The sequence below is a fragment of the Eschscholzia californica genome, unplaced genomic scaffold (genome assembly GCF_041429995.1).
Source record: "Eschscholzia californica isolate CP2 unplaced genomic scaffold, dmEscCali1.0.p SCAF_2, whole genome shotgun sequence".
In the NCBI taxonomy this organism is placed as follows: Eukaryota; Viridiplantae; Streptophyta; class Magnoliopsida; order Ranunculales; family Papaveraceae; genus Eschscholzia; species Eschscholzia californica.
In genome coordinates this window covers 36500033-36519269 of record NW_028238309.1, presented here as the reverse complement: position 1 = coordinate 36519269, position 19237 = coordinate 36500033, and the positions used below count along the sequence as shown (strand labels likewise).

The following is a 19237-nucleotide window of genomic DNA, read 5'->3' as shown; positions in this document are numbered from 1 at the left end:
CCAGTTTGTCTTCAAGATTTATCCTATGTAATTTAGCTATAAATAATGTAATAATTTGTCGGGCTTTAGGCCTCTTTGTTGTTGGACTTTAGGCTTCTTTCATTCTTGGTTCAAATTAGGTGGTTATCGTGCTTATTACATCTTCATGATTCATCAATGTCTTGTAACGAATAGCATATATCGTAGTCAAAATCTCACAAAAAAAACAGAAAAAGAGATTGCGAAACTTTTGATGCTCTTATTACTTGACATGTCAACTTTAAGTTTGTGTTACGTGGCAAGTTCATCCATCATGGCACTTAGACTGTCTTCATCTTGGAAAATTGGGAGTTGTTGGTCATTTTTCATAAAGAAATGGATATTTCAAATAACTTAAAAATAAATATTCTCTCTCTAAAAGACTTGCTCTTCTTCAAACCTTTCTCCCTCATCAATCTCTATCAATTGGCTCCTTCCATGGTAGTTGCGCTTACCCCGTCAACTACTTCCATGTCGTTTCTTTTACGTCACACTTATACATTAAGCATATTCACAGAGAGACAAAGAGTAAGCTTTAAGCCTAATTACCTCTCTCTCTCTCTAGACTCTCTCTCTCTCTAGACTCTGTCTCTCTCTCTCTCTCTAGACTCTCTCCCCCCACCTGGAGACCCATTCTGAACAAGCGACAATTGCTCTTCTCTTCCCTCATTTCTCTCTCTCTCTCTCTACTTGACTAAGCTCACCTACAATACTACCTTCTTCTTTCCATTCCCCCCTCTCTCTCTTTCTTTCTCTCTCTCTCTCTAGAACAGAACAGAAAGAAACACTTATTAGAGAGGATTAATTAATGGGTATGAAATATTTATTACTATGGACGATCTTTCTAATAAATTTCAGAGATTTTCATTTTGTTGATGGTAGATTTGTGGTGGAGAAGAGTAGCATATCCGTTTTATCACCTGATCATCTTCGTTCTAAACATGATAGTGCTATAGGGAATTTTGGTATTCCTGATTATGGAGGAACTATGATGGGTTCTGTTGTTTTCCCTGATAAATCATCTACTGGTTGTGATTCATTTCATGGTGATACACCTTTTAAATCTCATTCTTCTTCTCCTACCATTCTTCTCCTTGATCGTGGAGGTTTGTTTTCTTCATCTTCTTTATAAACATGCAACTAATAAATTCAATTTCTGTTGATTTCATTCAATTTGATTCTAAATTAATTTTTCTCATATGAAATCATCATCAAGATTTTAATAATGGGTGGGTGTTAAATTTATTGGTTCAATCTTTATTGCTGTGATAATTTATTGGATTCATAATCTCTTAAATTAGAAAACCATTTGAGTGATTGATTAGGTATTTTTTTTATTTAATTCTTGTGATTCATGCATGTTTCATTAGCAATAAAGATTGTTTAATATCAAAGAAAGGTTTTTGAACTGATATAATCAATCATGATAAAGGGTAGTTTTGATTTAAAGTTGTTGATGTGGATCTATACATATTAATTCATTAAATTTTTCTCCCTTATTGGGATGTATTAACTGTTGTGATTTGTTAATTTTTTTGTATTAAATTCGAATATATTTATTGAAAACTTCATAAAAGGGTTTGATTACGAAAAGTTACATGTCACTGCATTAAGTCTCTTGATTATGAACGAAATCATAAAATGATTTGATTTCTGCTCCAATGAAATAGAATTCGTTTGACGTCCTCTTCTACTACTAGACTATTTCTGTTTTTCCATGTGCACCAAATGATGGTTTTTGGACCAAGTTCCAAATTTCCTTTCCTTGCTCCTTTTTCTCAAGATCTCTCATTGTTCGATGACTTTTGATCGACTACGGAGGGCACGGACACCTATTAACCAAGTAGAAACCGCTGAAATTCAGCTGGTTCACTGTTGGGAGTTCCTGAAGGCAAGCTGCTCAAAGATTCAAACTTACTCTTGGAGGAATGGGTTTTATCCAGATCAAAGTTCTCAGAAAGAAGATGATTTCTTATTTGTTGTGGTTGGTTTTGTGATACAGATTTTTTGCGGTGAAATAGTCTTCCTCCCCTTTTTTCCAAACTCTTGCGTCTTCAATATTATTGAGTCGGTAGCCCTCTTTGACTTCCATCAAGTCTGTGAAAATTGGGGTTTCTCAATCGCTTAGGTTCCTTCTGAGCTTCAGATCCCAACATCCCTGATTATTGTTAAAGATTTGGCTGACTGATCGTCTTTAGAGTTGGATAAGATGTTAATAGGTGGGGTACCTTATGGTTGAGCACCAAAAGTCGTTGCGGAGCTGTATCTTCTGACCGTTCCCAAGCTTCCCCTTAGTGACCCTTATGAAGTCCTCCACCCTGTTCTGGACGGCTCTCCAAACTCTACACCCATAAGGTTGTTTCATCCTGTCTCTGATCCAATCCTCCTCTGACTCCCCATACCTTTAGCGATAATATTTCTCCATAGGGCTGCGAACTGTCATATCCATTTCGATAGCAGTATTTTGTCTATGTTTCTGAGATTTTTGATGCCTAGGCCCCCTTGCTTCAAGTCTTTACGGATGATGGGCCAGGCCACCCAATGCATGCGTCTGCGCTCTTCTTTATCATCCCAGAAGAAGTCACACATCTTCTTGTCAATAATCTTTAATACTTCAGTAGGAATAACATAAAGGGAGAGGTAGTAACTGGGCATTGCTGAAATTACTGCCTTGATTATTGTAAGCTTCAACCCTCTCGATAAAGTTATTTCCTTCCAAGCTGATAGTTTCCTATTGATCCTCTCCAGAACTGGATCCCACAAGGCTTTGTTCCTGTGATTTGTTAAGTTATGTATTCGTTACGTTAATTCCATGTTCAATTCGTATTCTCTATTTAATGTTGCAAACAGAGTTTGTTATAAGTATTATTTGGTAATATTTATAGTTTATCCATAAATCAAACCACTTCATTTGATGGGTGAAGCAAAACATTTTATCTTCTTTCTCGCTTAAACTCTTGAGTATTTAGAAACGGGTTTTTCTTGATTTTTTTGTTTCTGCTCTCCAGAGTGCTACTTCGCTTTGAAGGTATGGAATGCTCAAGAGGCTGGAGCAGCAGCAGTTCTAGTAGCTGATAACATAGATGAGCCCCTGATAACTATGGATTCTCCTGAGGAGAATAAAGATTCTGAAGGTTACATTGAGAAGATAAGAATACCTTCGGCTTTGATAGATAGGTCTTTTGGTGAAAGCTTGAAGAAAGCCTTGGCAAAGGGGGATGATGTATTAATAAAATTGGACTGGACAGAGTCGATGCCTCATCCTGATGAGAGAGTCGAGTATGAGCTCTGGACAAACAGTAACGACGAGTGTGGGGCCCGGTGTGATGAACAGATGAGTTTTGTGAAGAATTTCAAGGGTCATGCTCAGATTCTCGAGAAAGGTGGCTACACTCAATTTACACCACATTATATAACTTGGTATTGTCCTGAGGCGTTCCTCCTTAGTAAGCAATGCAAAACTCAGTGCATAAACCATGGGAGATATTGTGCACCCGACCCTGAGCAAAACTTTGGAGAGGGCTATGATGGGAAAGATGTGGTTATTGAGAACTTACGACAACTTTGTGTACATAGAGTCAGCAACGAGACCAACCGATCCTGGGTTTGGTGGGATTATGTGACAGATTTTCACATTAGGTGTTCGATGAAGGAGAAGAGATATAGCAAAGAATGTGCTGAGGATGTGATGAGATCACTAGGTATGTACTGCTAGAAAGGAGACTAAACATAGAAATTAAGATATTTCCGTACTTGCTCATGTTTTAATAGTCTCAATCCGATCAATCAGGTTTGCCAGTCGAGAAGATTCTAAAATGCATGGGAGACCCTACTGCTGATGTTGATAATCCAATCTTGAAGACTGAGCAAGATCTGCAGGTATTAATTTCCCTCTAGTTTTGTTCACGATTCTCAGATTAAAAGGTATGGGGCATATGGTCATATTTGACAAGCTTAATACTTTTATAGAGTGGTTGAGAAGCAATTATCAAGAAATTATGTTTCTGAATATGTTTATCAGCGGGCCTTATTAGTTAATTCATCAGCCATTTTTTTGTGAAATATAGGTTGGCCGAGGAAATCGTGGTGATGTTACCATCTTACCTACACTTGTCATTAATAATGCTCAATATCGAGGTTTGTTATGGGATGGCCACCCCTTCGTATATTCTTAATGTTAGTTTCTAGTCATTCTGCATTTCTGTCCCAGAATTGTTTTAAGCGGCCGAAAGGGGAGAAATTTAGCTGAGGACCAAATTTTGTGCTGGTTTTGGTTAGAAAGCCATGCCCATATTTTTTTTTTGTGGAAACCTCTACAAACATCTACAAACATGTGGAAAACTTTCAAACCCGTGAAACCAAGCGCAAAAATTTGCAAATTATGCAAACCTTAACCAGGCAATCCTGTTCAAACCTTTGCAAATCTCTGCAAACCCATGCAAATCTTACTAGGGAACCTTAAAATTTTCTTGGACCTTTAGTAAATTTGGTTTCCATGAAAGATTACCACAATGGACTACGAGGAATTTTAATTTAGGCTAGGTGAACTAGCAATGATTGAGCAGCCTGGTAACAACACCAACTCGAAATGGAAAATCAGTGTTTTTTTTCTTCTGAGTAGCACTAGATGTTCAAATCATACTAATCTCTTGGAAGTTTTTGATGTGTTTCAACAGGAAAGTTGGAAAGAACTGCCGTGCTGAAGGCTATCTGTGCAGGATTTAAGGAAATGACTGATCCTCCAATTTGCTTGAGTGGAGGTTGAATTTCTTGTTTCTATTTTCAATAATACAAAAGTTAATCTTGTACTTGGATTCACATATCTTATGATACATTGTTTCTCTCTTTTCTTGTTGTTACAGATATTGAGACTAACGAGTGCCTGGAACACAATGGTGGCTGTTGGCGTGACCCACGATCTAACGTAACTGCTTGCAAGGTATTGAAAAGTTACTTAATAGAAGTATGCTTCCGCAAAATTTGGTCTTTTGGAAGCAGTAGCAGAGTCGGATTAATTTGGGTTTACTTCTTTCCATTCGTAGGATACTTTCAGGGGCAGAGTCTGTGAATGCCCAGTTGTTAGTGGTGTCCAATATCGTGGCGATGGTTATAGATCTTGTGAAGGTAACTTTTTCTTTCTATATTGGACTCTTAATATCTTAGTCCGTGTAACTTCAGGTCTTCGTCAGTATACGTGACTGTATAATTTATCTCTACGTTCTGCAAAAAACCCGATATACTAGAGTTAGGACATTTGAATCGTATATACATTCTTGGGAAGGACTCTTTGATGCTAACATGGTAGAAGGTAAATGTTGGCATTATCATTCAAGAAAATCATGAATGTCAATCCTACATCTTTTTAGATTGTAATATTTTATTTGCTTCCCGTCAAACCCATTGCATTGGTATGCAAGAAAATTCACCAACAAAGAGTCTTAGACGCATACTCCTTCATTGACCTTCTCGAATAAACATAGAATAGTCATATTCAACATCTTTCTCATTCATTGGAGAATTTTTGGAGTAGGTGATATTCGTAATTGTTCTTTTGAGTCAACTTACAAACTTATGTATTTATTGACAGCTGTGGGACCTGCAAGATGTACAATGAACAATGGTGGTTGCTGGTCAGACACAAAAAATGGACAAACCTTTTCAGCTTGCTCGGTTCGTTGCTATTATCCGTATCTTTTTCAGTGCCGATCGCTTTCATTAGGTGTCATTTTTTAATTCTTCTCATGTGAAACAGGAATCTCATTTAACAGGTTGTCACTGCCCACATGGCTTTCGTGGAGATGGTCAGAATTGTGAAGGTAGTTTTTTTTTCTTCTCTCTTCCGATTTTTGGGTAATTTTAGCCTATGTAACATTGATACCGGTACTAGTGTCCGACGACAATACAAGGTGTCTGATACCAGAACCTAAAAAATCTAACAACTTGGACTTACCTACAATTATTTAATTTCCTTTCAACCTTCGGCAAACTACATCGTGAACGACATTAGCCTAGAGTTGTATTCTATGGATCTAAAAGGATTTTATACAAGCACACATAATATATACATGTAAAATTTCACATTATACCCATTTCAATGACTAATAGCATCCAACATTTACAAGTAGTGGTACGAGTATCCTTGTTTGACTGGCTAAAAGACAATAAAACCAAGTACCGATGTTACATAGATACTAAAATGTGATTTCGTAACATCCACTATGTTTCAGCTTCTCCTCTTATGCACATTAGAAACTGTAATATTTCTCTGGGTCATGCATCAGATATTAATGAATGCAAAGACGGTCTTGCTTGTCAATGTGATAGCTGTACTTGTAAGAATACATGGGGTTCATACGACTGCAAATGCAAAGGGGATCGTCTCTACATAAGGGAGCAGGACGAATGTATTGGTAAGCCAATTGTGCAACATTTAAGTTTATAGCTGCACTAGTACTTTTTGTCTGTTATTTTGTCGCTCTATAAAGTTTAGCCTCACAAAAGTCACAGTGCTTTATGATCTTCATGTCAGTCCCACAGGATGGTGTAACTATAGTGAATCCTGACTCTTTAGGAATATCGTAGTTGATGTTATTGTACACTACTCGGGTGAAAGTTATAATCAAAATCTGACAAGGATTAAGATCATACAAATAAATGATAATGCTTGACTCCTCGATAAATACATGAATACGTTCTTATCCATCGATAAGTCTTTAGTAAGATCCTTCGTCATCCCCTTTTTATAGTTGTCTTGACCAAAGTTCATCTATTATATACAGGCCGGAATTCATCAAAATTTGGATGGTTCCTTACATTCTTGGTGTTATCTGGAGTAGTTGGTGCTGGCATGGCAGGTTATATCTTCTACAAATACAGGCTAAGGGTATGTACGCTGAAAGACTATGGTTTAACGACCCAAAATGTGTTCCTTCTTGTCATAATTATCATGTCATTTTTGATCTATAGATGTCATTTATCTTCATATACATCTCTCCTTATGTTTGATTGCACGATTTGATGGTAACTGCCCTCAAACCTTTTTTTTAATTTGCAGTCGTACATGGACTCCGAAATCATGGCTATAATGTCTCAGTACATGCCACTCGACAACCAGCAGAACGAGATCCAACCTCTACGAGAAGCTTCAACAGTGTAATTAGGTATATTATTACCTACACTTCAATCTTTCACTATTTTCAATTCCGACCCGTTCTTGAATTACACCTACTTATCATTTTTTAGTAGTATTTTTCCACCCATACGAGAATGTAGTTCCTCAATCTCTTCCTCCTAACTACTCGTATTGTGACTCTGTGAGACTCCCTCTCCCTGCATAGGCGAAATTCTTGTTTCTTTCTGTACTCGTTCTTTTTCATTTATTTTATTTTATTTTCGAGCTCCATCTAACAAATGTGTATTTGGTGTTGTTATCTAGATCAGAAGCAATGAGAAGTTTAAGTAGAGGGAAGGAGAAATGAGAAGGATGAATCACGAACGGATGATGCAGCAGCTGATTTTCTTGTCGATTCTGCTCTTCCCTTGTGACTAAATCATTTCTACACACATTAGTCTAACAGAAAAAAAAAAAGATAAAGATTATGTAAGGTCTGTTGAAGAACTGATATCCTTCTTTCTTTCTTTTGTTTTTGGGTTATCCTTTTTTATTTTCTGTCTAGAAGTAAATAAAACTCTTTAATGTAAAAAGGTTGGTTTGAGGAATAATACCGAATTTGATAGAATAGTTTATACAGCAAATATAGCAAAGAAAAATAAATGAAATTTTATAATGTGTGTTTGGCTATTTTTGTTTGCTTGAGAAAGGCTCCATTATGGAAGTGGAGGAACAACACCTACTGCTACATGGTAACGGAGTAGCGATGTCTGAAGAGAGGTTAAGGAGAAGATGAAGATGAAACCACATAAAGCCCGGATAATAAGTTCAAGAATTCCTTTGTTTTAGTAGAGAATGCCAAATTCGAACTCCAAAATCAAACCTACTAATTCTCTCTCTCTCTCTCTCACTCCATTCCCCATCACACAACTACTATACAATTCGGGGAGAGAGGAAATATGGAGAGGAAAAGACGGCTGCTTATATTAAAACAAAACCGATTACTTTTATCAAGTCTAGAGAAAAATTCTATGTTCATTACATAAATGTTTATATGACCCCATAAATATGCCCCATAACCTCTTCTTATCACATTAAATAGCTGATTTCTTCCCCTAACATCTAGCAAACTATTACGCTACTTCTAAGTTGAATAACATGACTTTAACATTAAAGCACTAGCTTCCAAGCCAAGCAAAACTGGTCGGCATTTTCTAAAGAACATACGGCTTTGTTCGCTACTATTGATGTTTGATGGAGATATATGCCAGATTGTTGGAGAAAGTCGAAGGCAATAAGGAGAAATTTTCAAGGCATAAAAACAGGTTCATCGATCATGTCTAAATGTTTCCTCTTCTTTGATAACTTTGTCGGATTCTGGTACCCATTTTGCTCATCAGTGAATTGAGCAGCTGTTCGAGCTCGTAATTCTTCCAACGTCTCACCCTCCTTTGCACGTTCCAGCACCTACAAAATTCACAATGTAGTATGATGATCGTGCTACTACTACTGTATATATTTATTTTTTGAAAAGTTTGAATTAATTAGTCAGGACTATGGAGTGTATCAAAGTTCTTGTCTACTTAAAACCAAACCAATGTCTCAGATCCTGGTTCCGAACATTTTTTGTTTTTGAAAACGTTCCGAACATTTTCGTACCACCACTAAGAACTGGTACTGGAAATCTAGATCATTTACCATTATAGTAGGTGCCAGTTCTGTCTGTGCTTTGATATATCTAATGGAACCATAACCTAGAATCAGGGTCCAATTATCCAGCAACCAATCCAAATCTCAGTTCTACATATCGGATTACTAGAATCGAAGCTTACAGGAACTAAAATCTGAGTTGTTTAACAGGTCTCAATTCCTTTGACTATACGAATAGGGATATATTATGTTACGGAAGAGCTTAAATAGCCTATTAGCCTTACCAGATGCCGACCATAGAGATGGACGCTTGAAAGTTGTTGAAGAGCATTCTGTGCTTCCTGCTTCGTTACAAACTCAACAAATGCAAAACCTCTGTGTTTTCCAAACTTCATCGGCAACCTTAAGCTTTTTACCTGCAAAACAACCATAGCTATTGAGAAGCACAAATTTCTGAAATTATCTTCAGAGAGATATTCATGGTGCACCCATTTCATCTGTACTGTTTAGCAAAACCTATAATGTTGCCAAAAAGAAGAATAAATATGCTGAAGTTTGGACGCATCTTACAGACTAATTTGATGTTTTTTTCTAAGTCAGATCTGAAATCTGTCTCGGAGTCCAAACTGAGTTGAGTCGAATTCCAGAAATGTTTGTTTTTGTCTGACTTGTCTGAATGACTGAGTTGGGTTGATTTTGGGTCCTTTCAAGTCAGATAACTCAGATGAAGGGTCAAACAAGTCAGATTCAGACAATTAAAAGAAGCACCACCATACTGTTGCGTCAAATGCCTTTCTTGCACAATTGATTTACCTGGCCAAATGGACTAAAGAGCTGCCTTAGATCTTTCTCTGTTGCCTCAAATGCAACATTTCTCACTATCAATTTTGTTGTGCTCTTGTCTTTATCTGCTTTCTTCGGTACAAGATCATCATTTTTGGAATGACAGAGTTGCAAAATAAGAGCATGCCCATCCAAAATCGTTCCCTGAAACAGTTAGAATTGTCTAAAGTTAACTAGACTTCGAAGAAACGTTTAATCATAAGACTGGCATCGTTACTTGTACTTACGGCAATATTACCTGTAAATCCCTGCATACATTTGTTGCCGTTTCAACAGAATCAAACTCGATGAATCCAAAACCCATTGAGACATTCTTTCCATTCTTCACGTGCTTCTTTATCTGCACAGGGGAGTTAGAAGACAGCAACCTGATCATACATAGGTATGTATTTATGTATAAGAAAAATAACCGAAACTTGAAATTACATGATGTTACCTTCACACTTTGGATTCTGCCCTCCTTGATCTTTTCAGTAAAATACTTTTTCAAACTCTCGTCAGATGTTCTAAAGTTCAAATTCTTGACATATAAAGATCTTGACTGCAATAACATACAAAAAGAATTTTGTCAACACCAATTAGACGTGACCACCAGCAAAAGGTAGAATCAGACGTGCAGGCCAACAAGCAAGTTGAATGCATAGAACGCTGAAATTAAAGATTACCTACTACAACAAAAATAACTTTAATAAAGAATTCCTCTTTTACAGATCATCACCTCTCAGACGAAACTAAGCTAGAGTGAGAAGAGTAATGCCCATAAACATTAGCAAATTGCAAGCCTACAAGGAATTAAGTTGGAGAAAACCAAAAAATAAATACAGAAATGCATAAGAAAATAACTTAATAACATACCTCCACCCTATCAGGGTCTATTTCTTCCACCTGTTCAAGTAATACACTCTTGACATCTTTTTCACCAACAGCACCACTAGTCATTGCATGAACATCCTTTGTCGAACTTGGACAGAGAATATCTCCAGGAGCCCATTCCAAATACAACGGAGCATCTCTAACATTTTTCCAGAAAAAATATATCGCAATTAGTTAACAGATACTTATGGAAGCTGCAAAAAAGAGATAGCAAACAAAAGATGGACAACTGAGAGAATTAACTTTGGACCCAAGTATGGTCACGAGCACAACAACGAATCCATCTTCAGCTTTAAGTTTCTTCTTTAAATTAACCCAAGGGAAAAGGACTATCATGTGCAACAATGATCGTGTATATGCAGTTTCGTGGACTTTTACGGTGTATTATCAACATAGCATGTGTCCGACACTTAAAAGGGTTCATACACATAAATGTCCTTAATCTTGAGTGTATTCCAATACTTTTAGGATGTACTATTAAATGACGTAGGATTTTATGTAGGGAAATAATGTCTTGTAGTGAGCACATAAGATATCGTAGTACAATAGAAAATAAATCTCGAGTGTATACAAGATCAGATTGGATTAGGTATACTATACTATAGTTTAAAGGAAAATGGATCCTAAACGTCTGGAGTATATTTCTTAATGAAGTTAGCTTTAAGAAGTAGCTGAAGCAGACTATATGCACATGTGACACGCCGAACTTTGTGGCATCCTCAAACTAACCACGTCTTACCAATATAATGTTTCAGAGAATCTAGCAGATGAAAGTTTCAAAAAAGAATTTAGTAGATGATTCTTAAACTATTATACATAAATAAGATCCGTACAGAAAGTCAATGACCGAAACATTATTAACACAAACTAATACAGATTCTGTTTTGAGCAAGAAACAAGGTTCACGCCTTGATTCCTCGTTGAAGCAAACCACCTCAAAGCTTCGAACAGTTTTTTTTTAAACTACTTCGCACAGTTTCTTAACATATATAATAACAATTAATTAAATAATCATTTGCTTGGACAGCATTTTGGAGAGCATGCTAGGAAAAAGATAGATTAAATTACTTGTATCGCTTGTACGCTAGGCCTTTGAATGCTGCCCGAGCTTCAGCTGCTTCAAGGAAAACAACCTGGCAAATCATGTAAAAGAGCATAAACAACAGTTTTTTTGGAAACTTATGAATTAATATGTTGAAACTTGAAACTAAAATTACAAATGACACTTTGGAAGGCTAGGTTACATGTTATGACGTCCAAGCCTCCCAGTTGTGAACGTAGTTATTGTATGAAATATGTTTTGTCCGTATTAAGGGTTTCATACAAAAGATGGATGGGCATAAATTGGTCCACAGTGATAAAGTTTATACAGAACTACCAATCAACTAAAGAATGGTAGAATACCAAAATCAAGTAGTTCAGAAATGGATAATTAAGCTTTACTCATGAGTTTCTAATAATTCGACAAATAAACAGAAGTCCACATAAAATCCATTATTACCATAACATGGATAATAAATTTCTAGAAGGGAAGTTATATAGGTGCACTGTTACTGCTAAAGGTGCTCCCCCCTAAAGCCTAATTTTGAGGGTGGTTTATGTGAATAGGTTCATGACTGCATGTTATGAAATCAGGCAGCACCTATAGGCCATCACATACCAAGGCCAGTGCATAGAGTAGGTTGATTAGTTGTGTTAATCTAGTATAAAGTAGGTAAAAGTTCAATGTATCATACTACTATAGAATAGGGTGAAGAGTGCACACCAAGGCCAGTGTTTTAGTTGGAGGAAGAATAACTTTGTCCAAACTGCCGAATATCCCAAACATCTTCATTAGATCTCCCTCGGAAGATCCATATGGCAAATTCTTCACCAGTAGCACATGGTTGCTTCTTTTAACACCATCAGTTTTTCCAGAAGCAAACTCCTCCAAAGAAGCTACATTCACTCCATTATTCACTAAAGCTTTCTTCGTCTCAGAAATGACTTGCGTCTCCCCCAAAGCAATACGAACAGCAAGATCATCAGCTTCTCGGTCAAGAAAGTCACTTTTACTCACACCGTATTTCCTAGCAATGTTTTCAACTACCTGTTTAAATGGGAAGAAAATGCATAAGAGTAAATTTCTGAGCTCTTTGTGTACAAGCACACTCAGACTATTAAGCAAATCTCGGAGTAACCGAAATTAGCAAAACTTTTAGTTAGAAAAGAGATCAAAGCTTGATCATGCATGAAAATTGAAAAGCGTCAAAGTAATCTAGGACATGCATACTATATATGTGTGTGTGTGTGTGTGTAATAATAGAGCTAAGAGAGTCTCTTGTGCAACCGTCCAAAAATGCCAATATGGGCTTCTAGTTATGGGCTATATACAGCCATGTACGGAACTGTCACCGTACACTCAGACAAAGACAGGACATCAAGAACCCTTGACAATTCAAAAAATGTTGAATAATAATTGCTTGGTACTGAATCATGGACAAACTTGAACTTCAATCAGCCAACTACAAACATATATCTTACAAACTGAAGTCTAACATTTCAACTAAACCTTCAAAAAATATAATTAGAAATGAAATTCTTGTATCAACCTTAACTGTATTTTTTACACTTACCAAACTTGGGCTAAAAGTTCACCAGTAGTATAAATGAGGTATTTGCTTATTATAATCGAAGATGTTTTAAAAGCATTACTTAGCAACAAAGCGTACTTGTTTGACAAGGTGAGGTGTAGCTTAGATGTGGTACTGGAATGTAATCACAATTTCAGAAAATCAAAATCAACTTCCAGAAAAAAAATCCTTCAGTAAACACTGGTTTATTAAATTACAAGCAATTAATGGATGATGCTAGTTAAGCATTAGCCATTTTCCAGCGGTTAAGCTTAGGGAAACTCTTGCACTAGCATCAACGTCACAAGTGAACAATAGTTGAAAGGCACAGAATTTTCCTCATCCACAATCCATCAGCTACTGACAGCAAATGTGAAGCAGTAATAGCAATAGAAAGCAACATAGATCCACCAAAGACTCAAATTTATAATCTTTTCATATAAAAGGTTAACTGCGTGCTAAAATAGGAAGTAGTTCCGTTGTCTCATTGATTCGAGAATAATATTTCAGGCCTATAAGGCTATAACTGAATTTGACTAAGGATAAACTAGGTGTGTTGCTTATGTATTGGGACATACTGTGTCAGGTCGCATGAACAAAGTATTCCACGCTCGTGTATCTCCACTAGCTTCAGATGCTTTTCTTTGATCCACTCTCTGTTGCTTGAGAGTTTTAGAAGTTTGTCCTACAGCATGAGAACTGCAGAATAAAAGTACCCAACTCATTATAAACAATACAAATGAATACAATTAAAACCTATTATTCACTGAAAAGATCTAAAATGTTGAAACAGCAAAGATCAGTTACATACTCTTGTTTCTTTGGAGTACTTTGCTGTTTTGCCGGCAAAATGTGCAATAGTCTACCTTGGAAAATTGAATTGTCCAATTCTTCAAATGCCCTGAAACAAAAAATCAATTCATAGTGACTTGAACAGGACAACAGTGTCAATAACAGTAAAGAACCCAATACGTGACAATCATCTAACACATGCTTGAACTAGGCAAAAGTACATGGATATCCAAACCAATACCTAACAGCCGCATCTGAAAGTGAATAGAGAACATAAGCGATTCCTTTAGATCGTTTAGTATCCTTATCAACTACAAGATGAACCTCTGATACATCACCAAATTTGCTGAATGTATCCATCAGGTCTTCTTCCCTGAAATACGTAACCAACATTTGAGGATCAATAAAACAGAAAAGATGTTAGTAAACTTAGGAAACCTCAACAAAGATATGAAAGAATACTTAGAACGTCTCAAGACTACATACGTGGCTGTGTACGGAAGATTGCGCACAAAGAGACGACCAGTCTCAAGAACCTGCTTCCTCGCATCTTCTGAAGCAGAGGATGGATTTCCAGAGTCAGATGTTTCACCATCATCGCTTTCTAATGGGGGCCCTTCTTTAGCTTTTTCTGCTAAGTATTCTCTAGTAATATCTGGAAGTTCCTCATTACTTACTTCAGTCTTTTCTGAAGAAATGTCATCAGCACTCTCAGAATCTGAATCTGACCATTCTTTCTTTACTCTAAGCTTAAAATAATCAGCGTCCGACTGAACTTCGTTTTGAGGTAGATCATGTGCCTGCCTTTCACTTGGATCATGTTCATCTGAGTTCACCTGCATGGGAACTGGTTTTTGCATGTCCCTCTTATCCACTTGAGTTTTTTCTTGGCCAGTTTTGCCTTTCTGGACAACAGTATTTCCAACTATATCGTTTCCCCATAACTTTGTTTTGGCCCGTGGTTGCATAAGTTCAACAAATTCTTCAAAGTCAGGATCACTAATTTCATCGATTTTCTTAGATTTTTTCTGTATTTTAGAATTTTTGGTGTCACTTGCTTTCTTCTCTTCAATTACTGACTCTTGTTTAGTTACTGAATGTCGACTCCATGCACGAGGAATATTTGGATCCCCAACTTTACGAGCAATCTATATGTAAATGAATAGGAAACATGACTCAATATATAATTCATGACATTTCTAGTACATGCAACCAAGTCTTTCTACAGTCTGCTTAAATCATCCAGCACAAATTCACGTTTAAGGATTTATCGAACATTAATTTAGTTAGTACAAGATAATAGATACTAGTTTGAGGAGAAAGGTGATTTAAAAGAGAGTAGGAAAGAAGGGAACGTTACCTATTTAAAACTGGAAAAAAAACATATAACAATATCAGTAAACCCTAACTCTACTGATAATAATGATACACGATGATTAGATGATAGCACATAAAGAAATAAAAGGAAAATAAAACATGGGGAACATACAAACCTCACAAGTAATCCGAGATGTGTCCATGTAAGAGTTATTGAAGTACTTAAGAGCTTCTTCAGCCTGTTGTTCAGTTCGAAAGCCGATAAAAGCGAATTGCCTACTCTTACCATCTCTGGCAATAATTGAAATAACCCAGGAAAGATATAATTACCCATTTGTGTTTTAGATTTATACTTGAAAAAAAAAAAAATCAAACCCAAACTCTTAAATAGAAAGGCCAAAAAGAACACAAAGAAACAACAAAAAAAAAGATAAAGCTAGTTACTTGGTTCTCATGAGTTTAGCATCAGTTACTTCTCCTTTCTGAGAGAAGAATTCTCTAAGATAATCTTCAGCCGCATATTTTGGTAAATTTTTCACACATACCCTTGACCTAAATTAAATTTCAAAAAATAAAGGACGCAAATTAAAGCACTGAAATTTACTGGGAGAAAGTAAGAGAACATATAAGAATTGATTATTATACAAGAACACTCACATTTTACCCTCAACTTCTGATTACAGAATGTGATAGTATGTATTCCTCTTCACTACTGAAACCCTAATAACTCAGAGAGATGACTCTTCCTCAAATTCAATGAGTGTTAACTGAATGAAAGAAGAAGCATAATTATGTTGATGAATGTATGGAAAATTGGAATTGTTCTATAAAACAACATAACTGTGAGAACAAAATAGTCAAACAACGATTCATATAAAAAAAACAAGAAAAAGAATACCTTGGCGAAAATCGTTAGAAGTTCAGAGCTTTATAAACTTACGGCTCTTTCTCTCTCGGCCTCGGCTCTAGGTTTAGAAGTTCAGAGCTTTAGAACGGCTCTTTCTCTCTCTACTTCCTTAGGGTCCGTTTGATACACAACAAATTGGCCGAAATCCCTCTCTCAACTGTCTCTCAAGAATGGGTGATAGTGGTCGATTGGTTGCTGCAAAGATGACAATCAATGGTGGTATTTAGGGATTGGGGGATTGAGATTGATTTGGGTGTCTCTAACCCTAATTTCAAGAAGGACTACGAAAAAGTTCGAATTTTTCATAGATTTGGGCATTTCTAACGGGCCCAACCTTTTTTATACTTGGCGCCCCTTTAAGGGTAAAACGAGGGCGCCTAAACTATTACCTTTAGATGCCTTTAGAAGTTCTTTGGAAAAATTATTTTGTTATCAGAAAAAATTATTACCTGCTATAGGATGGTGCGGACCAGCCTTCAGGGCTGCTAGTGATATTGTCCGCTTTGGCACACCTGGGCCTCACAGTTTTAAAAGGCTTCACTAGGGAATGGTGCTTAACCTCTTAAGAGGAGCACCACACTCCTGTCTCCCACCAATGTGGGATTGCATTACAACACACCCTCCCAAGACCACATCACAGTAGAGCGAATCGTGCTGATAACGTGCTATAAGTAGGTGCGGACAACTCCATAAAGTCTTAAATACTAACAGTTCAAAATTGAAAACCTAAGTTGTCTTCTTCATCATCATCTTCTTCTTCTTCCTTCTTCTTAGTCTTATTCTTATTCTTGTACTGCTACTAAAAGTAAACTATAGTTTCTACCACTTCCTTTTGTTTTTTATCAAACCCTAGATGAATGAAGAAGATAAAACTCATCAATCTCCACTTTCCTTATTTTTTAGTAAACTATAGTTTCTACCACTTTTCTTTGTTTTTTAGTGAACTATAGTTTCTACTACTTCCCTTTGTTTTTTATCAGACCCTAGATGGGTTTTAATCAAACCCTACATTGATGAGGTAAAACTCTAACTTTTTTAATTTTATTTGGTATTTTCGTTTGGGTAGTTTGAAAGAATACAAAACGATTTCAAGGCAAAAAAATCGAAGTGAAGAAGAAATTCCCAGAATTTCGTGAGAAATCTACGAAAATATGCTAGATTTTTTGTGCCAAGTTTCCTTCTGTCTTGCCAAATTTTCGTAGGAAATCTACGAAATTGGCAAGTCAGATTTTTTTTTTTTGTACAAAAACTCAAAAATTAAGATCTCTCGTGTTTTGTCGATTTTCCACGAAGCACGAGCAACTCTACTTGTTTGTAAAAAAATCTAGGGTTTTGAAATTTTTTATTTTCTAGGTTTTAAAAGTTTAACGGGTTTTAGGGTTTTTAGATCTGATCTTTCTGGGTTAGGAATATCCTTCAACAATTCCCTTCCCTTTGTTTGATGTCATAATCTTCTCCAAAAAAATTCTCTCTCTAGAATTTTGGGTTGATGATGAAGATGAAGTAGTAGAAGAAGACCAAACTTACTTAGGGTTTATGAGAAAAGAGGGAGGTGTTAAAATAATACATCTAATTCTAAGAGGACTTGAATGAAAATAATAGAGAGTTGTCCGCTTAGAAACTGGTGTCCATATAAAAAAATTAAATATTTTGGTTGTCCACATAAGATAGAGTTGTCCATATAAGAAAAACGGTTGTCCACGTATTGGCCACCTTTTTTTTCCCCATCAGAAAAAAGTGGTTTTCAATTATTTTCACACGTATCAAACGGACCCTTATTTAAGTTTCAACCGAGAATGCTACGTGTTAGGGTTTTGAATTTACAAGTAGAATCACAGTTCTGCCCCCACAATTCCAATACGGAGGCTCATCAACTAGCGCAAATGGCTTTAAGCCCTCAGATGTGAGAAGATTATCCTTTCGTCCTTTCAGTTAACTTTCGTTATCTTTGTATCTGTTTATATTTCGTATTGGTCCTCGTGATTGTCTTGTATGATACATCTGATGGCGCTTATTTATGAAAGCTTTAACAAAAAAAAAATCGAGATGAGTAAGAAAAAAAACCACCCTAGCTATTTTTACTGAAGTAACCCTAACCTTTTGAAAAATTAACAGAACTACCCTTGTTGCCCTAAATTAAGGGTACCCCTCCCACACATGCCCCGTTAGAAAACCCCTTTGGTGTCCAATACTTACCCTAAAGCTTTACCGTGATATTAATGGGTGACGTTTTTTTCAATGACATTTGTACTATTTGCGGGTACAAACACTCAACTTCGTCTTTCTTCTACTTTGTCATGTCGTCTAGTTTCTTTTATGTTTCGTGGGGGATCCCTCGCTTTCTAAGCATCCATTTCATCATTTTTGCCCCTTGGATGAATCCTGACCTTCACATACATCGCTTGGAGATTCCCACTGTGGTGATCGAGGTTAGAGTATCAAGTTCAATCATCCGGATTCGCGACGCGGTTGGTCCTTATGTTTTCGACATGATGTCTCAAGCTCAGATAACGCTACACCTCTTCCACGTCTACAAAGAGTCTCTCTAGCTTTGACTCCCGACAAGTGTTCATTATTGTCGAAGGATATCTACTAAGGCTCATTGAGTGTCTCGACACGGCTCGCCATGTTATTTTTGTAGGGTTTTGTGTATCCTATACACTAACTAGTGTTGTAAGTGGAATCTCAAACATCACATGTTAAACACTAGATTGCCCAGGATCGTTATGCATAAACTAATCAATGAACTAGAGAGGGATAAATACCTTAACGCGTTTTTCCCTCGAACCATTCCAATCGCATGCAAAGATCGAGAGCTTCAATTGTAGCTCCTCTACTTGAGACACCGAGTGAATAGACTTGATCTCCCTTCCTTTCAGACTGCTAGGACTTACTAGAAGGTTGAGAAGAACTCTTCTTCTTGACTAGATTGATAGAACGGGAGCTTTTTCTCTATATTCCTCTCTCTCCAATAGCTGTATATTCAGAGAGAGAGAGAGCTGTATATTTTTCCTTAGAGAAAAATCCACACCTTTTCTGTTCTCAACTGACCCAATATATAGACAAACCCTAATTAGAATCTTATTCAGATTAGGTTTTCTATTTCTGGGTCAC

General features: G+C 36.6%; 2 protein-coding genes across 4 annotated transcripts; one reads left to right on the top strand and one right to left on the bottom strand.

Moving 5' to 3' along the window:
- The first annotated feature begins 351 nt into the window (after positions 1-351).
- LOC147557642 (vacuolar-sorting receptor 7-like) lies at positions 352-7792 on the top strand. 2 transcript variants are annotated; one of them, XM_086658499.1, is made up of 13 exons: positions 352-1124; positions 3027-3719; positions 3809-3897; positions 4086-4155; positions 4695-4778; positions 4881-4957; positions 5061-5142; positions 5606-5688; positions 5771-5834; positions 6300-6428; positions 6798-6901; positions 7073-7178; positions 7454-7792. In XM_086658499.1, exons 1-12 carry the CDS (start codon positions 827-829, stop codon positions 7172-7174), a joined length of 1875 nt encoding a protein of 624 aa, XP_086514625.1. In that variant the 5' UTR covers positions 352-826; the 3' UTR covers positions 7175-7178; positions 7454-7792. The 2 variants fall into 2 exon arrangements, with proteins under 2 accessions (XP_086514625.1, XP_086514626.1); XM_086658500.1 differs by having other exon boundaries at positions 425-1124; positions 7459-7792.
- Positions 7793-8089: 297 nt separating this feature from the next.
- Positions 8090-16915, bottom strand: LOC147557641 (nucleotide/nucleic acid binding protein). Of its 2 annotated transcripts, none has more exons than XM_086658497.1 (16): positions 16115-16915; positions 15874-15983; positions 15661-15768; positions 15393-15507; positions 14386-15047; positions 14141-14272; positions 13919-14008; positions 13686-13806; positions 12261-12584; positions 11564-11628; positions 10478-10634; positions 10059-10163; positions 9861-9962; positions 9593-9766; positions 9064-9195; positions 8090-8596 (listed from the first exon to the last, which is right to left on the bottom strand). In XM_086658497.1, coding segments are annotated over exons 2-16 (2448 nt in total). In that variant the 5' UTR covers positions 15876-15983; positions 16115-16915; the 3' UTR covers positions 8090-8437. The 2 variants fall into 2 exon arrangements, with proteins under 2 accessions (XP_086514623.1, XP_086514624.1); XM_086658498.1 differs by having other exon boundaries at positions 15874-15936; positions 16115-16439.
- Positions 16916-19237: the final 2322 nt, after the last annotated feature.